This window comes from Ahaetulla prasina, chromosome 1, assembly GCF_028640845.1.
Source record: "Ahaetulla prasina isolate Xishuangbanna chromosome 1, ASM2864084v1, whole genome shotgun sequence".
NCBI lineage: Eukaryota > Metazoa > Chordata > Lepidosauria > Squamata > Colubridae > Ahaetulla > Ahaetulla prasina.
The window spans coordinates 39,864,593-39,890,373 of NC_080539.1; the positions used below are offsets into that span (position 1 = coordinate 39,864,593).

The following is a 25,781-nucleotide window of genomic DNA, read 5'->3' on the forward strand; positions in this document are numbered from 1 at the left end:
GAGAACGCAGATTCACTTAATAACTTTGTTATTAATTTAACAACTGTAGTGATTCCTTAACAAATGTGGCAAGCAAAGTCATAAAATGGAGCAAAACTCACTTAACAAATTTCTCACTTAGCAACATAAATTCTGGGCTCAACTTTGATCATATGTCAAGGATTACCTGTATACATAATAGAGCTTTAGACTCATGAATGTTATATGAGCAACCATATTTTGACTTATTTTAAATGACTCAATAACATCTCTATTGTCAAGTGTTGATTCTATATTCTTACTCAAAAGGATATATTAGCATTTTTCATTACAAATAAAAAGTATTTCCTTAAATGCTAAAATTTGCATTTTTCCCTTTTTATTTTAATTTAATCTAGTTTTGAAAGTACAAGAAAATGCAAAAAAAAAAAAGCGCCTACTGACCTCAATAAAAAAGAGCAGGGGTGGGGTATGGAGTTGTAAGAGAAATGTGTTTCAATGTACTTCGTTTTGTCTTGTTTTTGCAGCTCAAAATTGTATTCTGAGAAATCTTATGAATTTTTTAAAATGCTGACAATATACTTTGAAAGTATTTCAGTATGAAAATGCAACCAATTACTTTTTAATATTGTTTTGTATATTTACTGGCTTTACGGGAATGTGGATATTGCAATGCTTAGGTCAGCATTATATGCTGTATATTTTTGTTCTATATAGAAGGTTGTCCAGAATCTAAACAATCTACTTTATAGCTCCATTTAGATGTTTATGAAGGACAATACGGTGAGACTTTTTTTTCTTCAGTAAATGTGGATATCTATCCAGTCTCATTTTCACAAATAGAAGACAATGTCATGACTTTAAAATATATTTTTGTTAAAAAAAAAACAAAAGCTCTGAAACACAGATTATATGGGGGAACAATACAAATGAATCTTTTGAGGTTTTATTTCTCTATCAGACAAGAAAATATATGTTTCTGGAGGATTACCTCCATCTGCTGAAATCTATTCAGGCTAGTAGAGTAACCAGGCATGTAAATTGAATCTAATATTGAATTCAAGGTTCAATGTGCTGCTTTTTGAAAAATAGTCTGATTAGGGTTTGATCAAATCAATGGTCTCCCATTTTTGTTTGGAACAAGACCTATGCATTCCTTTCCAGGAAAATCACAAAGGATTTATTTCTCAGGACTTGCTTGCTGGGTTCCCTATAATTCTTGTTGTACTTTTGGTTCTAAACCTGTCCTGTTTTGTCTGAAACAACTGGACACAATACTTGAGGAAGGATATGACCAATGTAGAATAATGAGGAAGTATTATTTCCTAAGACTGTGACTTGAATGTAAAAGCCTGTCTTCAACCACTATCTGAAGATGAGGCAGAACTGTTTTCATCGTGCAGTCAATTGCTTTTTTTTTAGCCTATTCCTCTACTTTATCAACTTCTTGATTTCCATTTCTGAATTCTACTATATTAGCTATCCCCAAATTTAATTGGAATTCTCTTCACTGCTGCTTATTATTATTAGTTATTATTTATTTAAATGTATTACCTGTCCATCTCCAATGGATTCTTAATTCAAGTCATTAAAAAATGTTTAATAGAGAGACAAACTGTAATTGTGGCATCCCAGATATTTCAATCTAGTTTGATGAGGAATGAATTATGAGTATTCTTTAATAATTCAGATCAGCTGAATTGTCCTGTCACCTAGTCCACACTTAATTAGCTTTTAAATCAGAATATTATGAGATGCTTTGTCAAATACTTTGTTGAAATCAGAATATACGATGTTTCAACATTCCCATAATTTACAAAGAAAATTCCCAAACAATATATGAAATAAGGTTAGTATGCAAGTCTGCTTCTTTGCAAATCCATGATGGTTTCTGTTAATAGTTATTAGGTCTGTGCAGAGCAATGTAGATTCACTGTGTTGAAATGATCCCCACACCATGAAGCTAATGTGAATTTACTTCATCAAAATAAAAGGCACCTGATTTACCTAAACCAAGTAAATCATAAACCACTTCGGACCATCACCTCAGGATAAGACTAGTCTCAGACTTTTCAACCTGTACTCACTGAAGTGCTTTCAGATTTGACAGCTTCAGGATTGCCCACAGCAATTTTGGCAAAACACCTGGAGGAACCTCCAAGGTGGTTGCCTTTGAAATAAGTAATCCTGCAGCTTTCACTGAAGCCATTCTAGAAATGTTTCAGCCAATACTCTGGCAGAAGACTTTGGAAGAAGTCACTTAACAGTCTTCCCACATGGCTGAAACTCTGAGAGAGAGAAGGCTAAGAAAATCCTTGAACTGTAGGAAGATGAAGCTTCACAAGCCTCATAAACCTTTAAAATTATTATGTGATTTTTAGCGATATTTATAAGAGTGAAGAGGAATTGTCTTGGCCCACTTACAATATACACTATATACTTAATTTTTTTCTTTACACACAAAATGCCTTTACTGCTGGAGTTTGTTGAACAAATCAAATAACAAACATGTACTTGGAAATTTTCTACATTTATGATCTACCCAATTATGCGTAGAAGAAGCTGAGGTGGAAGGTGGGTTAAATATGTCATAAGTTTGGAGTATGTGGAGTATTTTGTGTTGTCACAAAATACCTAAGTCCAGTCCCTCTGCTCCCCACCCAATGAATTCTGTTTATCCTTATTTATCGTTAATTTATCTTTGACCTTTAGTTGACTTACAGGTAGCAATAATACATTTTTCTGTGCTTTGAACTCAATGAATGTTTCTGGTTACTTACACCTGACAAGTAATTGGAAAAATTTAAAAAATAATAAAGTTGATGACATTGTAAACTTAAGGAATTTTGCTGAACTTTTTTTTTAGATTCTAAAACTGGTATATACTATTCTTTAGAAATGTAAAGGTCCATAGCCAACTGTTCTTTTAAAGCTCATGTGCCACAATTAAAAGACCAAGATGCCTTACTTAAAGAAATTACTGTCTTGGTATTAAAGCAGTACTGAGCTTGCATTTCACCTTTTGCATTCAAGCAGTTGTACAGGTCTCCTCCTCAAAATTATTTCATTTTAAATGCTAATTACTGCTAACTTAAGGATATAATGTAATATTATACAGTCCACGCTCACATTTGTTCATACTGTATGCAATCACTATTCTGTTTCTAATTGCTCAGATATGACCAAAATTTGTCCAAATGGAAACAAGTCTTTTTAATTTAAGTTGATTATGCATAATACACTGTGGCTTTCTCTCCATTTTCATAGGTCCATTTTTATTGTCCTGAACTCTGTTGCTATTTTAATGTATGCTCAATCCTCACCATTTCCCAAAAACAAAAATAAGATGTTCTAAAGCTGTTGCTGTAAGATGATTTCCTGAAAATTCTGTTTATTTCCTTAATATTAAGTTGATGGTAAGAGGGACATCTCTCAGACACCTAAAAATTACTTGGTTATTTTGTATAACAGAGATAGCTGACAGAAAAGAATATAGTAGGTTAAGTCTGAACTGTGGACTCCTTAGTGCTATATGAACTTGATTGTTTCCTTGCAAACATTTCATTGCATAACTAGGTAACACACTAACAAGCACTGATGATGTTATTTAGCTGGTAACATGTGTTATCTATTCAGGTAATAAAATATTTGCAAGCAAAAAACCAAGTCAGAGCGTACCAGGAACTCCAGAAATATCTAATTCAGCGTGTGTGATGTGGTTTATGCATTAGTTTTTCTCCAAGCATTTTTCCAAAGTAATAATATGCACCCACTAACTGCAAAACACAAATATAAAACGTCTGTGGAACTTTAATACTTTCCCCTTAAATAAAGACAGACAGACAGAAACTAACGAAACTATGAATTTTGAAATAATCTTTCCTGATCTTATGATAATAGATCTTTGTGTCACCAAATGATTTGGAGCAGATTAAGGACAGATAAAAAGTATTGGTTCACATTAAATGTATTATCAGTTTATGGGTTTTACTTTCCTGAAATATGTACTAACTTTAAAAGCACTATGGTGGACAGGTTTAGCAGTAGGCTATTAGCATGATAACTGAGACATGCACGTCCAGAACCAATTAGAACTCTACACACCATCCTTCTGATTTTCACATCATCTTTAACTACTCCATCAGGCCATTGTATATTTCACCTGTTTCATTTGCATTCTCTATTATTCACAGATGTTCTTTGAAATGTAAAATGGAGGCAGGATAATGGCACATAGGTTTCCTAATAAAATATCCAAAATACAGGGCTATGCACTGGAAAGTTACTTCTATTTGATGCAAAGACAAGCTATTTCTCAGAGGTGGCCAGAGACCAGAAGTTTTGTAGATTACAATATGCCACCACTTCTTTGCAGTCTATGTTTTCTTGTGACCAGGAGTATATCTTGCAGTAATGTAGCGTAAATTGCTGTCTGGTAAGATTTAATATCTTAATTTCAAACGATGAGAACATACAACAAGGAATATTTCTCCTTCACGATGTCCTGTTTATAAACTTTCCTGAAAGATATTTGCCCATTCTATGTTGGAAATAGAATGGTAGACTAGATCATCTTGTATTAGTTTGATGGTTTTAGATTCCAGATTTTGTAACTTATAGTTCAATATAACTGGAGAGCACAGTCTGAAGAAGGCTGACTAGAGAGACTAGCTGATATGACTTTCCATGATTTTCAGCAGTTGAGAAAAAACAACAATAATCATAGCCATATGATGTCTGGATGAAAAGACAAGGCTCTTTATAGCTCACTAATGCAGTATTTTCAAGCTTGGAGTGTCCTTCAAGCACACTAGTTCACAACCCAGATCAAGACAGATAATAAATAATGATTTGTGAATAACATGTAAGAGATGAGAACTAGCATTCAGGTTTTATTATGTTTTCCTATGAAATATGCTGATGCTTTGAAAACAATGGATTATGGATGGTTACAGAACATACAAGTTGGAGATTTGGCATATGTACAGCAAGGCACAGCAAGGCATGTTACCTTGAGGGCATTAACCATCGCTTCAGGCTGCTGAGAAGATAAGGAGGCCTGTTCATTGAAGCTAGCTGGATGGCTCGGAGAACAGACATTCCCATCTGCCTCTGATGGCATCCTAATGGGATCCTTAGTAAAAAAAAATCAAAAGCTATTTAATAGTAAAAAGTAGGCCAAGCTAATCAAACAAAACAATTCCCATACCCACCCTTCCTTTTTATTTTAATTCCCATTGGGCAAATACAAAATTCACACATATATACAATTTTAAAATGTGTATCATAGACCCACATAAATATAGATGTTCCTGGTGCAACAAATGGACTTTTTGAGTGAAGTTTCTACATATTTCTGTCAAATCAGGATAGTGTCAGCCCTATCAGATAGACCAGATTAAGAAACAGATGTGTTTGCCTAAAGCTACTTTTATTAGAACAGTTGTAGCACAGTAATAGGACCTTTCATGTTTGAATCTGCTTCCTTTCCTCCATCTTTTATCTCCATGAGAATTGGAAGGGGAGGGATCGTCCTGTCTGAGACATTTATATAAATCTGTTTCTTGATATGGGTTCAAACTACACTTATCTGATTGTTGCCTTGGTAACAGATCTTCCCGCTATTCATCAAGACCATATCCTATAAGCTCTACAGATAACAACAAGCCTTGATTAGTCTTAGGAACCAAAATTTCTAACTTCAGTCCAATACAAATTACAGCACATTTAAATCCTACTGCAAACAAGTTCAATTTAATATGTCTTATTAATTTTCAAAAGATTTAAGCACAACTAACTCCATCAAATTGAGACCCAGTGTTTTATTTTCACAAACGCAAAGAGACCACACTGTATTAATATAAGATACCGTATTCATCATTATCAGTAAAAGGGAAATGGGTTTATAAATCAGTCTCAGTTCCAGTAACCTACACATTGTATACTAAAATATCTGAACACAATCTCCATTTTCCAATGATTTTACTTGTTTTACACAAATCCCTCTGAAAGTAAAGTTCAAAATGCTTCCTGCCGTGTTTAAAGGAGTTCAAGGTGAAACTGCAGTTGCTGGGGCAACCTAATCCAGCCATTTGCTTTGGTAAAATGCTAAAAATATCCTTACTGCAAGGAAGGTAATAATAGCTTGGCTAGTCACAACCAAATCAAATCAGATCAGATTCCTCAGAGATGCTTGTGATATTATCAACCAGATTTGCCTCTCCCCCACCCTTCCATTTAATTAAAACACTGAGAAGAAACAATTGTGGGGGAGGAAAAGGAGCACACAATCTTAGTTAAGGATTGTCTTAAGCCAAAATGAACTATTTTTTCAGGCCAAGTGGGAAACAATTTTCCACAATGAATGAATGAACAAATGTAATATTTTGACTCAATTGTTTAATTAGATTCTCTATCTAATTTTAGGACATGTGTGGAGAACAGATCCCACTCATATTTATGCAGAAATCATAAATATTGAAAAGAGTTGAGAAATTTGCCTCTGATTTTTGTATGACAGTTTGCTTTTCTGCAAGCTCAATTCTTCCATGTTTTGCCATATCTTAAAACTTTCTGAATCTAGCTCCTGCCCATTAGATCTATCTCTTTTTCTCTCCACAGCATTTTATGAGAGTTTGCGTAAGTGGTAAATGCCTTATTCCATCCAAATTACTTAGTTGTTTTATTATGCAAGCTAAAAATGTTTTACTTTTTAATAAAACCTATTTTAAATCACAAGGTAAGGTTGATGTTCCCTAGCTATTAACTCAAAGCTGTTAGGGCCAGATATATGTTACAGAGTTGATTTTCCTGTTGTTATTTCTATTATGCCCAGTTTATGGCTGAATAAATTCCCAGGCTGCGAGAGAGTTTCATTCCTATCACATGCTGTCTTCCACCCACCCCTGACTCTGGGAAGATGGTGGCAGCAGAGGCAAACTATTATACCAATGCAGCCAGACACTGTGCCATGCACCCCAGGACAAGAGAGGTGGAAAAAGAATAGGCAGGTGGAGGAGTCAAGACCTTTTCACCCACAGCATGTCCTCAACATGTCAGCTATTCACTACTGCTGCTGTCAAACCCCCATAAGGCAGAAAATATGCTCAAATTCTACTTGAATTGAGCTCCAAAGAGATTTGCAAAATGGTAAGCTATCACAACATTGTGTAAGTGTCTCCTAAAATTGGTATCATAGCTGCCTTTCACTCATAAATTTCCTGCATCTATCACACATACTCTCACACAAATACACTTGAAGCACTGTCAAAACAACTAAAATTACAAATATACGAAAGTACATGCTGGTTGAACTTCAGTGTAAAAAAGAAAAGTGTGTGTGTTTGTGTATAAATATAAACAGGGAAAGATATCTCTTCCATAATGAAATAATAATCTTTTTATGGGGAACTAGAGAAGAACAGTTTGATTAAGTTTAGACCTAGTTGGTGGTGAGTCAAATATCTATTGGAGAATAATTGCAATGTTCAAAATCTGGGTAGCAAAAAGGCTACTTCAACCTCAATCATGATATCTGTAACCCTTATTACCTGCAGAGAAAGATTCACCATTTGTAAAGTGCAGATAGTGATGATCAATATGAGTTTGGTGCCAAAGCATTATCTATAATTAATCCTTGTACTTCGATGTTCTGATATAGAGTAATAAGAAAGGTTTTTTTAATATATGGTTTTAAAATATATATTAAAAGACTGCATGATTTCCTTTCAGATGCAGATCACATCATTTTAGAAACACAGGACTTTGTACTGTCCAGGCTATAATAATAATAATAATATTTATTAGAATTATTATTTAAAAATATTTGCTGCAGTAATATTTATCAAATAATTTGCTTTCAGGAAGACGTTAATTTATTTGCTAAATAGTAAGTCCCTGCTTTGGGATAATATCAAAAGTTATACAATATAGAAGGTCTTGGTTCTTTTCTTGGGCAGCTATGACCAGACATTCTGTGCATGTCCTTACACAGGTATGTTTTTCTTAAATATTTACATAATTTAGATAAATATAAATGGCTGCCTAATTCAAGCAACATGTTTCTTCATATTGGTGCTTGTGGGGCACAAAACAATAAATCAAAGTATAGGAGTAAAAATGTCATTAAACAGAAGCAAAATAATTCTAAAGGTATGGGGGTTCATTCCAAAGGACAAGGACCACCTCCTGGGTCTAATAAGATGATATTGTTTCAGAGAAGAGACCTAAAACATAGTCCTATTGAACATAAGGGATAGGCAGATATTACCGGAGGCAAAGGACACTTGCCAGTGAGCTTTAAAAGTGTTAACTAGCACTCTTAATTGCATCCAGAAGCCTACTGGCAGCTAGTGGGGTGTTACAAGATCTAATGAGGCATGCCCAAAACTACTGATGCCATTGTTCTGGACCAACTGAAGCCAGATGGTCTTCAAGAACAGTATCATGTAGAGTATCTTGCAATAATTCAATTGGGAATTGATTAAAGCATGAATGACATAAAATATCACTGGAAGAAGCTGAGGAATACCCTTCCTTCCAGGGTGGATAAAAATAGATGATTTTTAAAAAAAATAAAAAAAATGGATTTTTAAAATTTAAATTGGATTTTTAAATTTTAAATCAGATTTTTTTTTATTTTTATCAAATTTATTTTACTAAAATGCTTTTGGGGCAAAAATCTATCTAAAGATAGTTTTCTATTTAAGATACATTAATAATTACTTTATTCAGCATGAAATGGAGCTTAGTTATGTAGCATGAGGCTGTATATTCTGCAATATTGGGACTGTTGGTGAGTCAGCAGCGGGTCAGAGGAGGAGCTACTGTGGGACAGAGATGACAGTTGCTCTTTAAAAATTTTGATTTAAATCGAGTTGATTTAAATCAAGCCTTTTTAACTAGTGATTTAAATCATGATTTAAATTGGATTTAAATCGACTTGATTTAAATCAAATCCACCCTCCTTCCTTCCTTCCAACAGCAGACAGAGGCTAAGTTAAATAACGATATAAAGCAATTCTTTATTAAATTATAAGTACATTACGTTCTTGTTAAAGTTACTTGAAGCCATTTTAAGGGATCAGGAAACTGGAAGCAGAAAAATATCCCTGAGGGAAATTTTGACAGGAAAAAAATTATGCAACAGCTTAGTCATAATAGCAGCTCAACGAAATCATTTTCATTTCTTTAGAGCTGACACTTAAAAACTAAGATTATGTCTGATATACTATATGTTCTGGAAAGTTAATTATTTTTCCTCAATCTTAAACTAGAGGAGTATTTCTCCAAATTTGGGAGCAATTAAATCTCAGAAACTCTAGCTAAAAGAATCCCAATTAGAAAATGATATTTATTTATTTATTTATTTATTAAATTTGTATACCGCCCTTCTCCCGAAGGACTCAGGGCGGTTCACAGCCAAGTAAAATAGACAATATATAAATACAATTTAAAATACACTTAAAAAACTTATTAAAATTGGCCATAATTAAAATTTAAAACTAAAACCCATTTAAAAACCCATAAATTTAAAAAACTAACCCAGGCCAGCGCAAATAAATAGGTAAGTTTTAAGCTCATGCGAAAGGTCCGGAGGCCCGGAAGTTGACGAAGTCCGGGGGGGAGGTCATCCCAGAGGGCGGGACCCCCCACAGAGAAGGCCCTTCCCCTGGGCGCCGCCAGACGACACTGTCGCGCCGACGGCACCCTGAGGAGTCCCTCTCTGTGAGAGCGCACGGGTCGGTGAGAGGTATTCGGTAGCAGCAGGCGGTCCCGTAAATAGCCCGGCCCTATGCCATGGAGCGCTTTAAAGACGTTCACCAAAACCTTGAAGCGCACCCGGAAAGCCACAGGCAGCCAGTGCAGCCTGCGCAGGATAGGTGTCATTCGGGAGCCCCGAGGGGCTCCCTCTATCACCCGCGCAGCTGCATTCTGGACTAACTGTAGCCTCCGGATGCCCCTCAAGGGGAGCCCCATGTAGAGAGCATTGCAGTAATCCAGACGAGACGTCACAAGGGCGTGAGTGACCGTGCATAGGGCATCCCGGTCTAGAAAGGGGCGCAACTGGCGCACCAGGCGAACCTGGTGGAAAGCTCTCCTGGAGACGGCCGTCAGGTGTTCATCAAAAGACAGCCGTTCATCCAGGAGAACGCCCAAATTGCGCACCCCCTCCATCGGGGCCAATGACCCGCCCCCGACAGTCAGCCGTGGACTCAGCTGACTGTACCGGGATGCCGGCATCCACAGCCACTCTGTCTTGGAGGGATTGAGCTTGAGCCTGTTGCTCCCCATCCAGACCCGTACGGCTTCCAAACACCGGGACAGCACTTCGATAGCTTCATTGGGGTGGGCCGTGTGGAAAAGTACAGCTGAGTGTCATCAGCGACAGCTGGTACCTCACACGAAACCACTGATGATCTCACCCAGCGGTTTCATATAGATGTTGAACAGAAGGCGAGAGATCGACCCCGCGGCACCCCACAAGTGAGGCGCCGCGGGTCGACCTCTGCCCCCGTCAACACCGTCTGCGACGGTCGGAGAGATAGGAGGAGAACCACCGATAAACGGTGCCTCCCACTCCCAATCCCCCAACCGCGCAGCAGGATACCATGGTCGATGGTATCGAAAGCCGCTGAGAGGTCTAATAGGACCAGGGCAGAGGAACAACCCCTATCCCTGGCCCTCCAGAGATCATCCACCAACGCGACCAAAGCCGTCTCAGTGCTGTAACCAGGCCGGAAGCCGGACTGGAACGGGTCCAGATAGACAGTTTCCTCCAGGTGCAGGGGAAACTGATATGCCACCATACTCTCTACAACCTTCGCCGCGAAGCGAAGGTTGGAGACCGGACGATAATTACCTAAAACAGCCGGGTCCAGGGAAGGCTTCTTGGGGAGGGGCCTCACCACCGCCTCTTTCAAGGCGGCCGGAAAGACTCCCTCCAACAAGGAAGCGCTGTAATCCCCTGAGCCAGCCTCGTGTCACCTCCCGAGTGGCCAGCACCAGCCAGGAGGGCACGGGCCCAGTAACCACGTGGTGGCATCCAACCTACCCAGCAACCTGTCCATGTCCTCGGGAGCCACAGGGTCAAACTCATCCCAAACAACATCACCAAGACCGCCCTCAGACGCCCCATCCGAATCGCCACAATTTTGGTCCAGACCGTCCTTAAGCTGAACGATTTTATCGTAAAGATAACCGTTAAACTCTCAGCACGCCCCTGCATCGGGTCATCCCGCTCCCCTGGTGAAGGAGGGAGCGGGTCACCCAAACAGGGCAGCTGGGCGGTTATCTGTCGACGCAATGAGGGAGGAGGCGAGCAACGCCGCTTCCTCAGTGCCACTAGGTAGGTCCTAGTATAGGATCTAACTAGTGTCCGATCAGCCTCTGAACGGCTGGACCTCCAGGAACTCTCTAGGCGTCTTCTCCGGCGTTTCATCCCCCTCAGCTCCTCGGAGAACCAAGGAGCCGGTTGGGATCTGCGCCGGGTCAGAGGCCGCAAAGGCACGACACGGTCTAAGGCCCCAGCCGCAGCCCGTTCCCAGGCTGCAGCTAGTTCCTCTGCCGTGCCGTGAGCCAGACCCTCAGGAAGTGGCCCAAGCTCCGTCTGAAACCTCTCTGGGTCCATTAGGCGCCTGGGACGGTACCAACGTAATGGTTCCGTCTCCCTGCGGTGTTGGGTAGCGGTCAGAAAGTCCAGAAAGATAGGCAATTCCCCCTTTTTTTCTGATGCTAATACCAGACTTCCAGACGCTGTTGTCCTCCAATTACATTAAACTTTAACTCCTGTACTATACCTACTAATCAGTAAGATACTGGTGCTGAATTATAGGAATGTTAGTTCAGTATAGCTGGAGGGAGTAAAATTCTGAAAAATTGATGTGGCCAACAGCCTAATGCAAAATACTGAATGGAAGAAGAAACATTACCAAGGCAACGGTCAGACAAAACAGGCCTGAACCTGGTCAACAAAATTGTTGTGGTCCGCCGGCGGCCTGCAGAGCTGGCAGCAGAGTCAGACAGTGAGGAAGATGGGTATGTACATGGGCCAATCCTGGAGTCTGGGGAAGGCTTGGACGACGGCTCTGAGTTGGAGGCAGAGAAAGGGCTATTGTGCTGTCTCCGGAGCCTCCAGAGTCAGACCTCAGCGAGGCAAAGGAACAGGGGGAGCGTGTTCTCAGAGCTGCCAGAAGGCAAGAACAGTTAAAACAAAAGGGGCGACTCAGGAGTAGGGCTTGGAGATGATTGACATCTCCCATAAGACTTAAAAGAGGAGCAAAGGCATGTGGGCCTTTGCAGAAGCAACATTGTTAATTCTGTTCAGTTTAAAGTCTGAAGCTCTGTTTGATTCTGGACTCTATGTGGCTTTGACAGTTAGGTCTTTGGCAGCATGTCAAGGGAGATAAGGTGGGTCCTTATCCCAAAGGACTCTATTTGGGACTCATCTGTGAATGAACAGAATTCACAGCCGTTGAAATTAAAGAGGTTTTGGGACTGTTCGTGTCTTTTGCTAACTCAGGAAGCCTAAGTCAGAACAAAAATAACTTGAAAAACAGACAAGTCCAGTGGTGGGCTGCAACTGGTTTAACAACTGGCTCGGTGAGTGCGCACTTCGCGCATGCCTAATGCAGCAATTTGAAGCTCAGCTGCTTACCTTCTAAGGCAGCCCCTGGTAAGTAGAACAGCGGAGGAGTGGAAATCAGCTGTGCTGCGCAAATCAGCTGAGCCAGAAAGAAGGAAATATAGGACAGGATAGGGTGGGTGGGTGGGTAGGGCCAGCTGATCATTGGAACTACCGGTACTCCTGAACCGGTCTGAACCAGGAGCAGCCCACCAATTGACAAGTCCTTCCCTAGTTTGAATGGAGATAAAGGGAGGGAGGGAGAAGCAGGGGTGAAATCTAAAAATTTTCCCTACCGGTTCTGTGGGCGTGGCTTAATTGGTGGGCATGGCTTGGTGGTCAGATGACTGGGTGGGCGTGGCCAATAACAATAAATAATAAAAATAATAAACAAAGTATACAAAACAATAAGAGGTACCAAAAACCAACTTTCACACTTTACACACACACACAACACAACACAACTGACTCACACACAATGTAAAAGCAACTGCACTTCACCCAGAATGGCTCCTGCAACAAGCAGGAACCTCACACAGCCACAAAAAGCTCAAAAACCAACTTTCACACTTCACACACACACAACACAACACAACACAACTGATTCACACATACACACAAAAAATGCCACATATAGCTTTGTGAGATTTTGTGATTTTGTGTAGTTAGAATGAAACACTACAGAAACACACCAAATCTCAGAAAGTTGCATAAATATTTTATTTTATTATTTTATTTTATTTATATTTTTTAGATTGGGGTCTCCAACCTTAGTAACTTTAAGGTTTGTGGACTTCAATTCCCAGCGTTCCTCAGCCAGCAAAGCAGGCAGATTCAGTTGCTGACTGAGATGGATTTCAGGCAGGCAGCTTCAGTTGCTGGCTGATACAACTGATGTAAAGCATGGCTTTCCCAGGCGGAAAGGAGCAGTATAAGGTAAGTGCTTCATCGCAGCCCAAAATCTCTTAAAAGGAGGTTTTCTACAAAACCTTTGGCTGAAGAGCTTATAGAAAACATGTTTTTTAAAGTTCTGGTGATGAGGAACTCAGCTGGGATCACCAGAGCAGCCTTTTAAAACCTTTTTTTTTACAACCTCTTCAGCCAAAGAGATTGTTAAAAAAAAAAACTTTTAAAGGGTTCTGATGATCTCAGCTGAGCCGCGCAATCCTCAAAGGCTTTTTTTTTTACTTTTAAAGGCATGTTTTCAGCTGAAGAAAAACTGCTTTTAAAAGTAAAAAAAAATCCTCTGATGATGCACGGCTCAGCAGGGGAAGGGGGCGGGGCCAGGGATTTTTGCTGGTTCCGAATCACCCACCGCCATTGCTACCGGATCGGGCGAGCCAGTCCAAACCAGGACCATTTCATCCCTGGGGAGAAGCATATGGTTATTACTATAAACAGATTCTATTCAAGAGCCGCGGTGGCGCAGCGATTAGAATGTAGTACTGCAGGCTATTTCTGCTGACTGCCGGGTGCCTGCAATTTGGCAGTTTGAATCTCACCAGCTGAAGGTTGACTCAGCCTTCCATCCTTCTGAGGTCAGTAAAATGTCCCTAAAATGTTAGGGACAAAATGCTGACTTTGTAAAACTCTGTAAAACCGCTTAGAGAGAGCTGTAAAGCATTGTGAAGCAGTGCTTTACAGTCTAAAGTGCTAGGGCTTTACTAGTCTAAGTCCTAGAGCTATTACTATATTTTTTACAATAAAAATAGTACTGACCCTTGTGATATTGGTTTCTTAGTCTGGTCTACCAATAGGGTGGACAGCTGAATAAAGAAACTTATTAAAATAACAAGGGGTATAATTGGAGTGGTAGTCCTATTTCCAAATCCAATCACATTACTTGAAAGAAATGAAAGAGTGGGGCATTAATAGGGAATCTATGACAATAGATAAGATCTTTCTGGGGACAAATAATAAATTGGTAAAGAAAATCTATAAATTCTTATTGGATTATAAAATGGAGGAAGAACAGGTCAAGGAAAAAATGGTGGCATGGGCAATAAATTTTGGGTACAATATGCAATTGGAAAAGTGACAAGAATTATGGGGAAAAAAGAGGAAAATAACATTGGCAATACCGTATAAATAAAATCTATATAAAATGTTCTACAGGTGGCATCTTCCGCTAGCGAGATTAGCAAAAATGTTTAGAAATTTATCACCAAAATGTTGGAAATGCAACCATGAATCAGGCACGTACTATTATATGTGACGGTCATGTAAAAAAGCAAATGAGTATTGGTGGAAAATTCATTTATGGCTGGCAGAAATACAATATAAATCAGAACTATTCCTATTGGGAATTATAAATGGGAAATATAGTAAAGGGGTAATTTATTTAATAATTCATATTATAACAACAGCAAGAATGATCTTTGCCCAAAATTGGAAAAATAAGGAAATTCCCCTCGAAGATGAAGTGATTAAAAAAATCTTGATATGTGCGGAAATGGACAGATTAATGCTGGAATTGAAAAATAAAGGCGAGTCAGAATACTATGAGATATGGAACAAATTTTATCAATGGTTGGAACGGAAAGGAGAGATGAAAAATAATGAGCTGACTAGAATTCATAGAATGGAGAACTAAGGTTATGTACATAATTACAATAGAATGAAAGTGGATAAGACAAATGTATAAGTAATATATATAGAAGAATGATGTCTTTATATATGTAAATACTGAATAGACCAAATGTATATAAGTAGTAAGGTATATATGATATTTATCTTTTATTTTAGTATGTATGGCAAAGATAATGCCAGGATGGTTACACCGTGTCCAATGTTTTAATATGTGTTTAATAAAACTTAAAAAAAAAGAAACTTCTTTACTCTGCAGATTTCTTTTTTTTTTCAATTTGATGCAAACTGAAAGATGTTTGTGCAGTCAGTATATGCAGCTACAATCTATCCCAGTGCAAGATGACCGGAAAGAAACAATCCCAATTCTACTGTAGTAAATCACCAGAGAGACAGTTGGTAGCAGTGGTGGGTTTCAAAAAATTTTACTACCAGTTCTGTGGGTGTGGCTTGGTGGACGTGTCATGGCTTGGTGGGTATGGCTTGGTGGGTGTGGCAGGGAAAAGATACTGTAAAATCTCCATTCCCACCTCACTCCAGAGGAAGGACACTGTAAAATTTCAGTTCCCTCCCCAAGCCAGGGGACAGTTACTGCAAAATCCCCATTTCCTCCCAATCAGCTGGGACTTAGAAGACATTGGGGTGGGGCTGGTGAGAACTTTTACTACCGGTTCTCTGAACTACTCAAAATTTCCACTACAGGTTCTCCAGAACTGGTCAGAACCGGCTGAAACCCACCTCTGATTAGTAGCCTCAACTCTTGCCAGAGATTCAACTCAACTGAGCTTTCTTGCATTTCAGGAACTTATGTCTCACAGCTCTCCAGTATACTGCTTCAGAAAAGCAAATCTAAATGTTTGTACCATAATGTAGTTTATAACAAAAGTAAAACAAACGTTTCTCCAGCTCTGAAGCATTGCGCTTTTAAAAATGAGATATTTTTTTTTTACTGTGATCAATAAGGGCTGGAACAAGTGCAAAACCCAATGTTATGTGTCCAGTTCATTGTCTTGGATGGTATATCGTTTGTCATCTTGCTTCTTTCAGAGAATGTCAGGCTGGCTGCCACTTCCCCCAGCAATTTCCCCTTGACAAGCAAGAACAGCCAAAACCTAGAGAGTAGGAGGAAGTACATCAGTATCCTGAGGACAGGCACGCCTTAAGAGGTTTTCCAATAGACTTGGTTCTACCCAGCAGCTATTGCTCATTTGGCACTGGGGGATGCATTTGGGAACAGCTTCTGCTCTTTAATCTCAGTAAAAGAAAGAAAAAAGCCAGCTGACGAAGCATATTGTGTCCTGATGGTCAGCTTGGCATTCCAGCTTTAATGTCATTCCTTTCCTTCCCGTAACTAGCTTAACCTTTAGGCTAAGCCAAAATAAACTATGTGCCTGCAAACTGGTCTCAGGAAATCTCAACAGCTTGGAAACCAAACAAACACAGAAAAAGAAACAATATTAATGTATCTGGAACAGTGACAAAAATTCAAATACAGAGATAAAATCAGAATTATGAAATCAGAGCTTCTTTTATTCTAATGAAAATTAAGATTCCTTGATGGCTCTGATTTTGTTGCTGTTCTCATGGCCAATGTCATCAACTGTGTCATAATCAAGAGCAAAATTAAGGCAAATTTTAATAAAAATTATCTGAAAGTAATTTTACTATATCTACTTATTTTAATGTATATAATACAATTTTGCTGGTATTTATCACAAATAAAGTTTAGATTAAAAAACCTGTATAACCCAATTCTCAAAAATCTCTCATTTTAAAAAATATTTCCAAATGAAAACTAACAGAAAAGAAGTAGCTGGATAGAAAAGTAAGAGCAATCGCAATTATCTAAACATAGCTGCATTTAAGATTTTTGATCCAATCTAGTTTCCAAAAAGTGGCAGAAGAAGACCAGAGAACAAACATGAACCCTACTCATCTATAAGATTCCTCCTAATGAGAAGTGAGATAAAGGTGGATTCTTCAGATAACACCTGCGATTGTTGCAGAACTCTGTGCTGTATTATATCAATTTTTCAATCCTATGCGTATTTGAGAACCTCCATCATTAATTCATTAATTTTCTATTTATTTTCTATAGCCATTCACACAAGCTGATTCTGGCCAGTGCACAATCATCTTTGTTTACAATGACCTCCGAAAAAAATGCTATCACAAGGGTATCCACTGAAGGTTCTTAAAAAGTCTTACCTGAGGGGAGATACAGAATATGGCGGCCAGATAGGAACAACTTCTTGCACTGCCAGGGAATACTCTTGTTGTGGCTCTGGCCCCCGGGCCTGGCCTCCTGGAGCCAGATGACTTGGAGAGTGAAGAGGAGGAGGGGGCAAGGTCTCCTTTCCTATCCCCCTGGACCCTCCTGCTCCCTGGCACCGTCCCAGATTCCAGCTGCAGGCCAGGAGGAGGAGGAGGAGGCGCTGACAAGGCCTCTTTCCCCTGACCCCTCCTCCTCCCTGGCAACGCCCCAAGAACCAGCTGTTGAGGATCAATCTTGGCTAGATGCGAAACAGCGACCCCGGGATAAGCATGCGCAGCAGAGGAAAAGGTGGGGCAGGCCCAGGGAGTGCTGAGTCATTGGAGCCATACCCCACAGGGGATAAAAGCAGGGGGAGTGCTTCGTAGGCCCTTGTGTCGGACAAAGTTACGGACTACTGGCTCTTTGACTGCTTTGGACTGAAGGCTGGGATTACTTGTGAGTACTTTAGATCATCCTGCAGACTCCTGGTTGCCCTGGCAATGGTCTGTCGGCACATTGCTACTTGATATGGGCTTGGCTGGCATGTGAAGGAACGTTGCCAGAACTTTTGTTGCCAGAAGAAACCCGGCTAAGTGTAAATAAATTGCTTGCATACGGTCCTCGGCTGGCGTATTGTTTTAGGAAGGAAGGGAGGGGACAGACCAATTCTATTAAAAGTTTGAGGAACCACTATTCCTTTCAAAACCTTCAGAAAGGGGAGACATTGGCAGCAGAGATTGTAGTCAAAGGAAAAACCCCATGCACGTTCAGCATCCAGTTCTCCAAAAAAGTTCATAGAAATGGGTGGATCCACTTTCAGGAATACACTCTTGTAGAATAATTCTGGAAGTTTTGTTTTTTGAAATCAACTGGTTAACACCTTATAAATTCAATTTATAATGGGAGATGTTTCAATCTAATGGGAGATGTTTCAATCAACTATCACGAGGGGGGCAGAACATCTTTCCCTGTCCTGGTAACTTGGCTTTACCACCTTCTGAAGCATGGTTCATGATTTCTAATGGATTCATTGACTCAAGCTGCCCATCTCACCAAGGACATGATGAGAGAAACATTAAATTCAACAAAACAACAGGGTTCACTCACTAAAGAACATTCTGAAAGATCTCTTAGGTCTGGAACATTCAAATATCCAGGAGAAAGCAGTCCTTCAAAGCAGTTACATCAACAATGAAGGCACAGCTCCTAAGTCCCACAAGACAGCATTGATGGGATCTGGACCATGCCAACTCTATCAGATCTAGTGCGGTAAGCAGAGACAGGTGGTCCCATAAATAACCTGCTGTGTGTCACACAAGGCTTTATAGATAATGACCAACCTCCTGAATTGTACATGGAATCCCGCTGGGAGCTTGGCAGCTCATGAACCAGTGGACTGCTCAAAAGGGTCTGTGTCATTGCATTCTGAACCAGCTGAAGCTCGCAAATGCTTGCCAAGGGAAAGCCCCACACAGAGCATATTACAGTAATGTATTCCATGAGTTTATCATGAGTAAGGTCTCACAATTCAGAAATAGGTGCAACTGATCACAAGGTGCCCCTGGGCAAAGGCCCTTCTAATCATCGCTGTCACCCACTTTTCAAGCAGGAGCTGCTAGTCCAGGAGGTTCTCTCCTGCCAGTTATGGTTCTGCTAAAAAGAATTGCAGAGAAGACCAAAGGAAAAATAAAGAAAAACAAATGAAGGATAGTGAAAATCAATAGCTGTAATTAGAATGGTGCTTCTGAAGTTTCCTTGGGCTATGCTTTTCCAACATTGAAATTTCTGTATAAATCCAATAAAGTGAAGCACACAAGTATTTCACTGTTCAAGCAAATTACTTCCCTCTGTCATACGATGCCATCTTCAGTCTCATAAAAATGCGAAGTCAGGAAAATCACATGCACAAGAATAATTAATTATTCAACTTTATTTGACAAGGCCATGTTGTGACAGTGAGTATAATCGGCCCTGTCTGAGAAGAAAAGCTTGAAGCAAAAGTGGCTGGGACCTTTTGAAAAGGGAATTAAGGATAGTGCAGTCCCAATACTAATAAGGAAGACAAATCAGCTCACAAGGAGGTTAAAACTAAAGGAGGGTGCTTTTGGGAAATGGAACGGCTAGTGACCAAGGCAGTCTGCAAAGATTTACCTCAGATATGTAGAAATGAGTTTAGGAAACCAAAAGCACAAAATGAAATAAGGCTAACAAACCAGGAAAAATGCAACAAGAAGTGTTTCTTCAAACGGTAGTTAACAACAGGGAGGCAAAAGAAATGGTGGGCTCACTATTTGCTCCAAATGGACAAATCTTAACAGATCACAAAGAGAATATAAGGAATTCCTATTTGCCTCTGTCTTTATATTCAAAGGCGGGGAGGGGAGGAAAGGAATAAACACAACATGGGTGGGTAAATTAAGATGTAGCTAATCTGGATGCCTCTAGGTCTCATGTCCTGATAAAATATGTACATCCTACAACTTGGAAGGAATTGTTTGCAAACTGTTTTACCCAATTATCACTTTTCTCAGGCTTGAATAATGTCATTACCCCTACAAAAGGAGACGTTTATTTTACACAAGTGTCCTTGTAGCAGCTGTTTCAAAATGGATACTTGACACACAAAACAAGCAATTGTAAATTGCTCCATTATCCCCAGGATATGCCCAAATTAAATCCTTGGAGTAATTACCTCCAGTTCAAGAACCATTGTGTTATGGCTTTTGATAATTTTCTTTTAGAAACCTGAATTGCTGAGAAAATGTCAGAAGACTTGAGAACAAATAGTTCTCCTCTTCAAGAAAGCGGTGGGGATGAGGGATCCCAGTAATTCTCAGCCAGTGAGCCTAATATTAATACCTGGAAAGATGTTAGAGCAGTTAATGGAGCAGGTCACTTGTAAAGTCTCTTGAAGACAATATTGTGATTGCTAAAAGTCAGTAAGGCTTTGTCAAAAGTAAGTCATGCGAGACAAATCTCATCTCCTTTGAGAAAAGTAACTACTTCAGTGGGAAAAGAGAATGCTATGGATATAATTCCCCTCAATTTCAGCATTTTTAAGAGGAGGAGATGATGCAACTACTTAAGGATATTCCCAATAAAGACAGCCGGAAGGAACTTGGAATGTTCAGTCTACAGAAAAAAAGCCTGAAGGGAGACATAATATCAGTGTTTAAATATATTATAGGGTGAAATAGAGAAGGTGACCAGGAACTATAGAAGTCAAAAATAATCAGCCTAAATTAAAGCTACCTAGGTTTTCTTTAAATATAAGGAAAAAACTATATAATTGTAAGATCTGTACAACAGCAGAATAATCTACGGAGATTCTGAGTTCCCCTCTGAATATTTTTAAGAAGCTAGGAAGTCATCTTTCAAGGATAACATGGTAACAGTAACAGAGTTGGAAGGGACCTTGGAGCTCATCTCCTGACCTTCGGACCTTCCGCCACGAATTGAAAACGCATTTATTCATTCGAGCGGAACTGGCTTAAACTTTTTAAATTCTTAATTTTTAATTTTAAATATTAATTTTAACTGGGGTTGTATTTGTATGAATTTTAAGGGTTTTTAAGTTTATACATTTTAAATTTTTGGCCAATTATAGAATAAGTTTTTTAATTCTCTGTTTTAACTGTACATTGTTATTGTTTTATATTGGCTGTACACCGCCCTGAGTCCTTCAGGAGAAGGGCGGTATAAAAATCTAATAAATAATAAAAAAATAATAAATAATCTAGTCCAACCCCCTGCTCACACGGACCTGTACTAGGGATTCAAACCACCGAACTGCTGACCTTTCTAATCGACAAGCTCAGTGTCTTACTGGTTTTCCTGCACACTGAGAAGAGTTGGAATGGTTGTTCCCTCTGGTCCCCTCCATATCCCCCATTTTCTGATTCTATGCATTACTAAATTAGATATTTAAGAAATTGAAGTTTGTTATCCCATTAAAAATAAAACCTGCATCAAACAGGAGGATGTTCATATTTCTAAGCTGGCCAAAGTACAGAGAGATTAGATAGCACTTTCTTGCATTCACTTGCCACACATTGCCCAGCTATTAAAGATAGAATGCATCAGGAAAATATAGTGGCAAACTAATATGCTACCACAGAAAGAATTAAGTATGTAGGGATCGAAATCCAGCCTTTTAAGAACTAGCAACTCAAAACTATTCACTTAGATGAGTTGCGACCACATAAAGTGTTGCAAGATTTGTGTACATACCAAAGTATTGCTCTTGAATTCAACACCCCTTAAATTTCTCGGGCATTGAATGAATACATTTTACTTTGAACGATTTTCTCTTACACTTTTCCCAAATTCTCCCTGCTCACAATTCAATATCCTTGCTGTGCCCTGTTCTCTGCTGGCGACTAGAGTTCTTTAAAACAAGACCGACATTAGAGTTGAAAAGACCTTAAACAAAGCATCCTCTGGTGATATCTAGTCACTGGATCCTAGCATATTTATTTGAATGCAGTAAATATCATGAGTTTAAGATGTGCTTAGTCTCTCTTATAATTCCTCATAATGAGCCAAAAAAGTACTCAGTGGATAAATGGTGAAAGATCCAGACACTGGATCCAGTCATCAGATACTGCTCATGGTGCAATTCTAAAAAGCAAAAAAAACCTGAAGGGACTTGGAAGAAGGTGGTTATGGCAAGAAAGTAATAAACCAGTTTTCCACTATTATCATGAAAGCTATATAGACATGCCATTAAGACAGCAGGAATAAAGCTTGATTTGAAGGAGAATTTCCTTTTAAAAGTACTGTCACTAGAATATCAGGAATGAAGTATTATAGAAAAAAAACTGGCATTACTTTCTAGCTAGCAGTTTAATTAGGTGTGGAAAAGAAGATTAGGAAGGAGCAGGAGGGGCTGAATAGAAGGAAACTTAGAATTCAGGTGGTAAACTAATGCAAAAAAAGAAAAGAGTTGAATGTGCAAGAAGTATTAAGAAAAAAAATAATGAATGTCTAAAAGTTTGCAATTCTATCTTGCATCTTAACCTGCCAGAGGAGGAAAGGAGCAAAAAAGTAATTATATTACAGGAACATCATTATGTTAAAAGCCAACTTCAACTATGAAAAAATCAGAATTAAGCCAAAATATACAATGCAAAAGATAAAAAGATGACCCATTTCCCCAACAAATTAGCCCATTAAAAATAAAACCTGCATCAAACAGGATGTTCATATTTCTAAGCTGGCCAAAGTACAGAGAGATTAGATAGCACTTTCTTGCATTCACTTGCCACACATTGCCCAGCTATTAAAGATAGAATGCATCAGGAAAATATAGTGGCAAACTAATATGCTACCACAGAAAGAATTAAGTATGTAGGGATCGAAATCCAGCCTTTTAAGAACTAGCAACTCAAAACTATTCACTTAGATGAGTTGCGACCACATAAAGTGTTGCAAGATTTGTGTACATACCAAAGTATTGCTCTTGAATTCAACACCCCTTAAATTTCTCGGGCATTGAATGAATACATTTTACTTTGAACGATTTTCTCTTACACTTTTCCCAAATCCTTCCTGCTCACAATTCAATATCCTTGCTGTGCCCTGTTCTCTGCTGGCGACTAGAGTTCTTTAAAACAAGACCGACATTAGAGTTGAAAAGACCTTAAACAAAGCATCCTCTGGTGATATCTAGTCACTGGATCCTAGCATATTTATTTGAATGCAGTAAATATCATGAGTTTAAGATGTGCTTAGTCTCTCTTATAATTCCTCATAATGAGCCAAAAAAGTACTCAGTGGATAAATGGTGAAAGATCCAGACACTGGATCCAGTCATCAGATACTGCTCATGGTGCAATTCTAAAAAGCAAAAAAAACCTGAAGGGACCTCAAAGACAAGAGATCAAGAGTTTATTTTTATCAACATTCTGAGACTATAAACAACTATTTGAAAACATCAGCCATTCATTCTGAACTGGAACTAGCTGTCTACATTTGACAATACCTAAATATTTCTGGTCCAGTTGTCATGGCTGAATGGCTTGGCCATCACCCAAGGCATGGAAAGGTGCCATATTGTAAAGCTAACTATTAAATCAATTTCTAAGTGGACCTTTCTTGTTAACTGATGAATTTGCAAGTTCTTGGCAAAGCAGATAGGAAGTCTTTACTGATTTGACTGCTGTTGTAAGGAAGCGCTGTGCAAATTAAATTGATCCTTATCAATCTCCAGTTTCCACAGGCAGCAAAATGTAGTAACAGTCAGAAAAAGAATACTGTATTTATTTGTCATTATATATTGGCTTTGTCAGTGATGCTGTAACCAAGATCTTTTTTAAAACAGACATCATTGATGTTTCCGTAGCTTTCCTTTTCATTTGTAATCTGTCCTCTGGAAGGGGAAGAAATACAATGCTAAGGGCAGTTCATTCAACTTCTGTCTGATAACTTTTTTCAGTGAATATATTCCAATTTTAAAGCTATTTTTTAAAAGTCAGTTTATAATGGTGTCATATTTATATACTATATTCTTAATAAAATGCATATGATATGTTTCTTTTTAAACCATCAAATTGATTAACAGCCACTTCTGTCTAACTTAGTTTGGCTTGAAAGTAAGCAGGATCAGCATAGTTAACACTAGGACAAAACACTTCCAGGGAATTCTACTGCTGAAGATCGGACTTGGAAGAAGGTGGTTATGGCAAGAAAGTAATAAACCAGTTTTCCACTATTATCATGAAAGCTATATAGACATGCCATTAAGACAGCAGGAATAAAGCTTGATTTGAAGGAGAATTTCCTTTTAAAAGTACTGTCACTAGAATATCAGGAATGAAGTATTATAGAAAAAAAACTGGCATTACTTTCTAGCTAGCAGTTTAATTAGGTGTGGAAAAGAAGATTAGGAAGGAGCAGGAGGGGCTGAATAGAAGGAAACTTAGAATTCAGGTGGTAAACTAATGCAAAAAAAGAAAAGAGTTGAATGTGCAAGAAGTATTAAGAAAAAAAATAATGAATGTCTAAAAGTTTGCAATTCTATCTTGCATCTTAACCTGCCAGAGGAGGAAAGGAGCAAAAAAGTAATTATATTACAGGAACATCATTATGTTAAAAGCCAACTTCAACTATGAAAAAATCAGAATTAAGCCAAAATATACAATGCAAAAGATAAAAAGATGACCCATTTCCCCCAACAAATTAGCCCATTAAAAAGCATTGAGATCTCAATTAATATTCATCCATCAAACAGAATCAAAATTATGGAAAAGAATGATAAATATTTATTATATACAAACTAAAACACAAATATCCTAAAGTTTTCTGCACAAACTATGTTTACATAGATGGAAATGTATACACTCACCATTTCTTGGTCTTTTATCTAAGATCATAGTTATATTGATTATTGATTGACTGATATTGTTCTTCTGTGCTTTTGTCCCATGCATCTCTGATAGTCACTCAAACTGAAATTTTACAATGAGTCAAGGTGATTTATACCACGGGTGTCAAACTCGTGGCGTCATGTTGCCATCAGACGACATTTTGGGACATTTTTCCCATTTTTGGAGCTGGAGTGGGCATGGCCTGGGCGTGATGCATCCAGGACGCGGGACATCAGTTTGACACCCCTGATTTATACTAATTTTGCTGTTATCAACTGCAGTGGTTCTGATAATGATAAGGAAATATATAAATCTTGAGAATGAAAGATTCAATCTAGCCCTAGTTCATTCCATGTTGTCATATATTCATGTGATGTCCTAATATGCACTGCCTCTTAAAAAAAATCTGTTATCTGAGGGCACATGCAGAATGTTCTCTGTAATGCTTAGCCATTATTCAAGAGCTTTAATTGTTTAACTCCCCCATATAGTTCTTACACCCTGCCTCAAGAGAATCAGAGACCAACAACAGCTATTAGTGTTCAATAAAGACACCCACAAGAAACTGTTGTCTATACACACAAAGCTATTCCTGCTCTTTCTTCACTCTTCGGAAGGCAAGATCAAAGAGAACTCTGAGCAGAATACTATAGTCCATGAATCAACATAGCTGCCTTTCTTTATTAAGCTCAGATTTTGACAGAGTTTATACTTCTTGAGTTATAAATGCATTTTCTTGAGAGTGTATGGGCATATTTGAGGGAAAGCAATATCCCAAGTATAAAATCTAGAGACTGCAAGAATACTGCACCTCATAATATGCTTGTTTTTCTTTATGATTGTTTCTTTTCTCAGTTATTTTTCAAGGATCTGGACTGTAACTGAAATGACAAGGCTGAAAACTGTTACACAGAAAATACCTGACTATTACTTGTTCCAGATACAACTCTTCATTGCATAAGCGAGAATTGCA

General features: G+C 38.6%; 1 protein-coding gene across 4 annotated transcripts in view; it reads right to left on the reverse strand.

Annotated features, from left to right (window-relative positions):
- Positions 1 to 25,781, reverse strand: part of CCDC85A (coiled-coil domain containing 85A) — a 184,987-nt gene that overhangs the window by 21,559 nt on the left and 137,647 nt on the right. The window contains exon 4 of one of the 4 annotated variants that reach the window (XM_058164902.1): positions 4,991 to 5,113. The exons of the other annotated variants lie outside the window; for them this stretch is intronic. Within the exon in view, the coding sequence (XP_058020885.1) occupies positions 4,991 to 5,113 (123 nt within the window). The remainder of the gene's footprint in view (positions 1 to 4,990; positions 5,114 to 25,781) is intronic. 4 annotated transcript variants of the gene reach the window in all.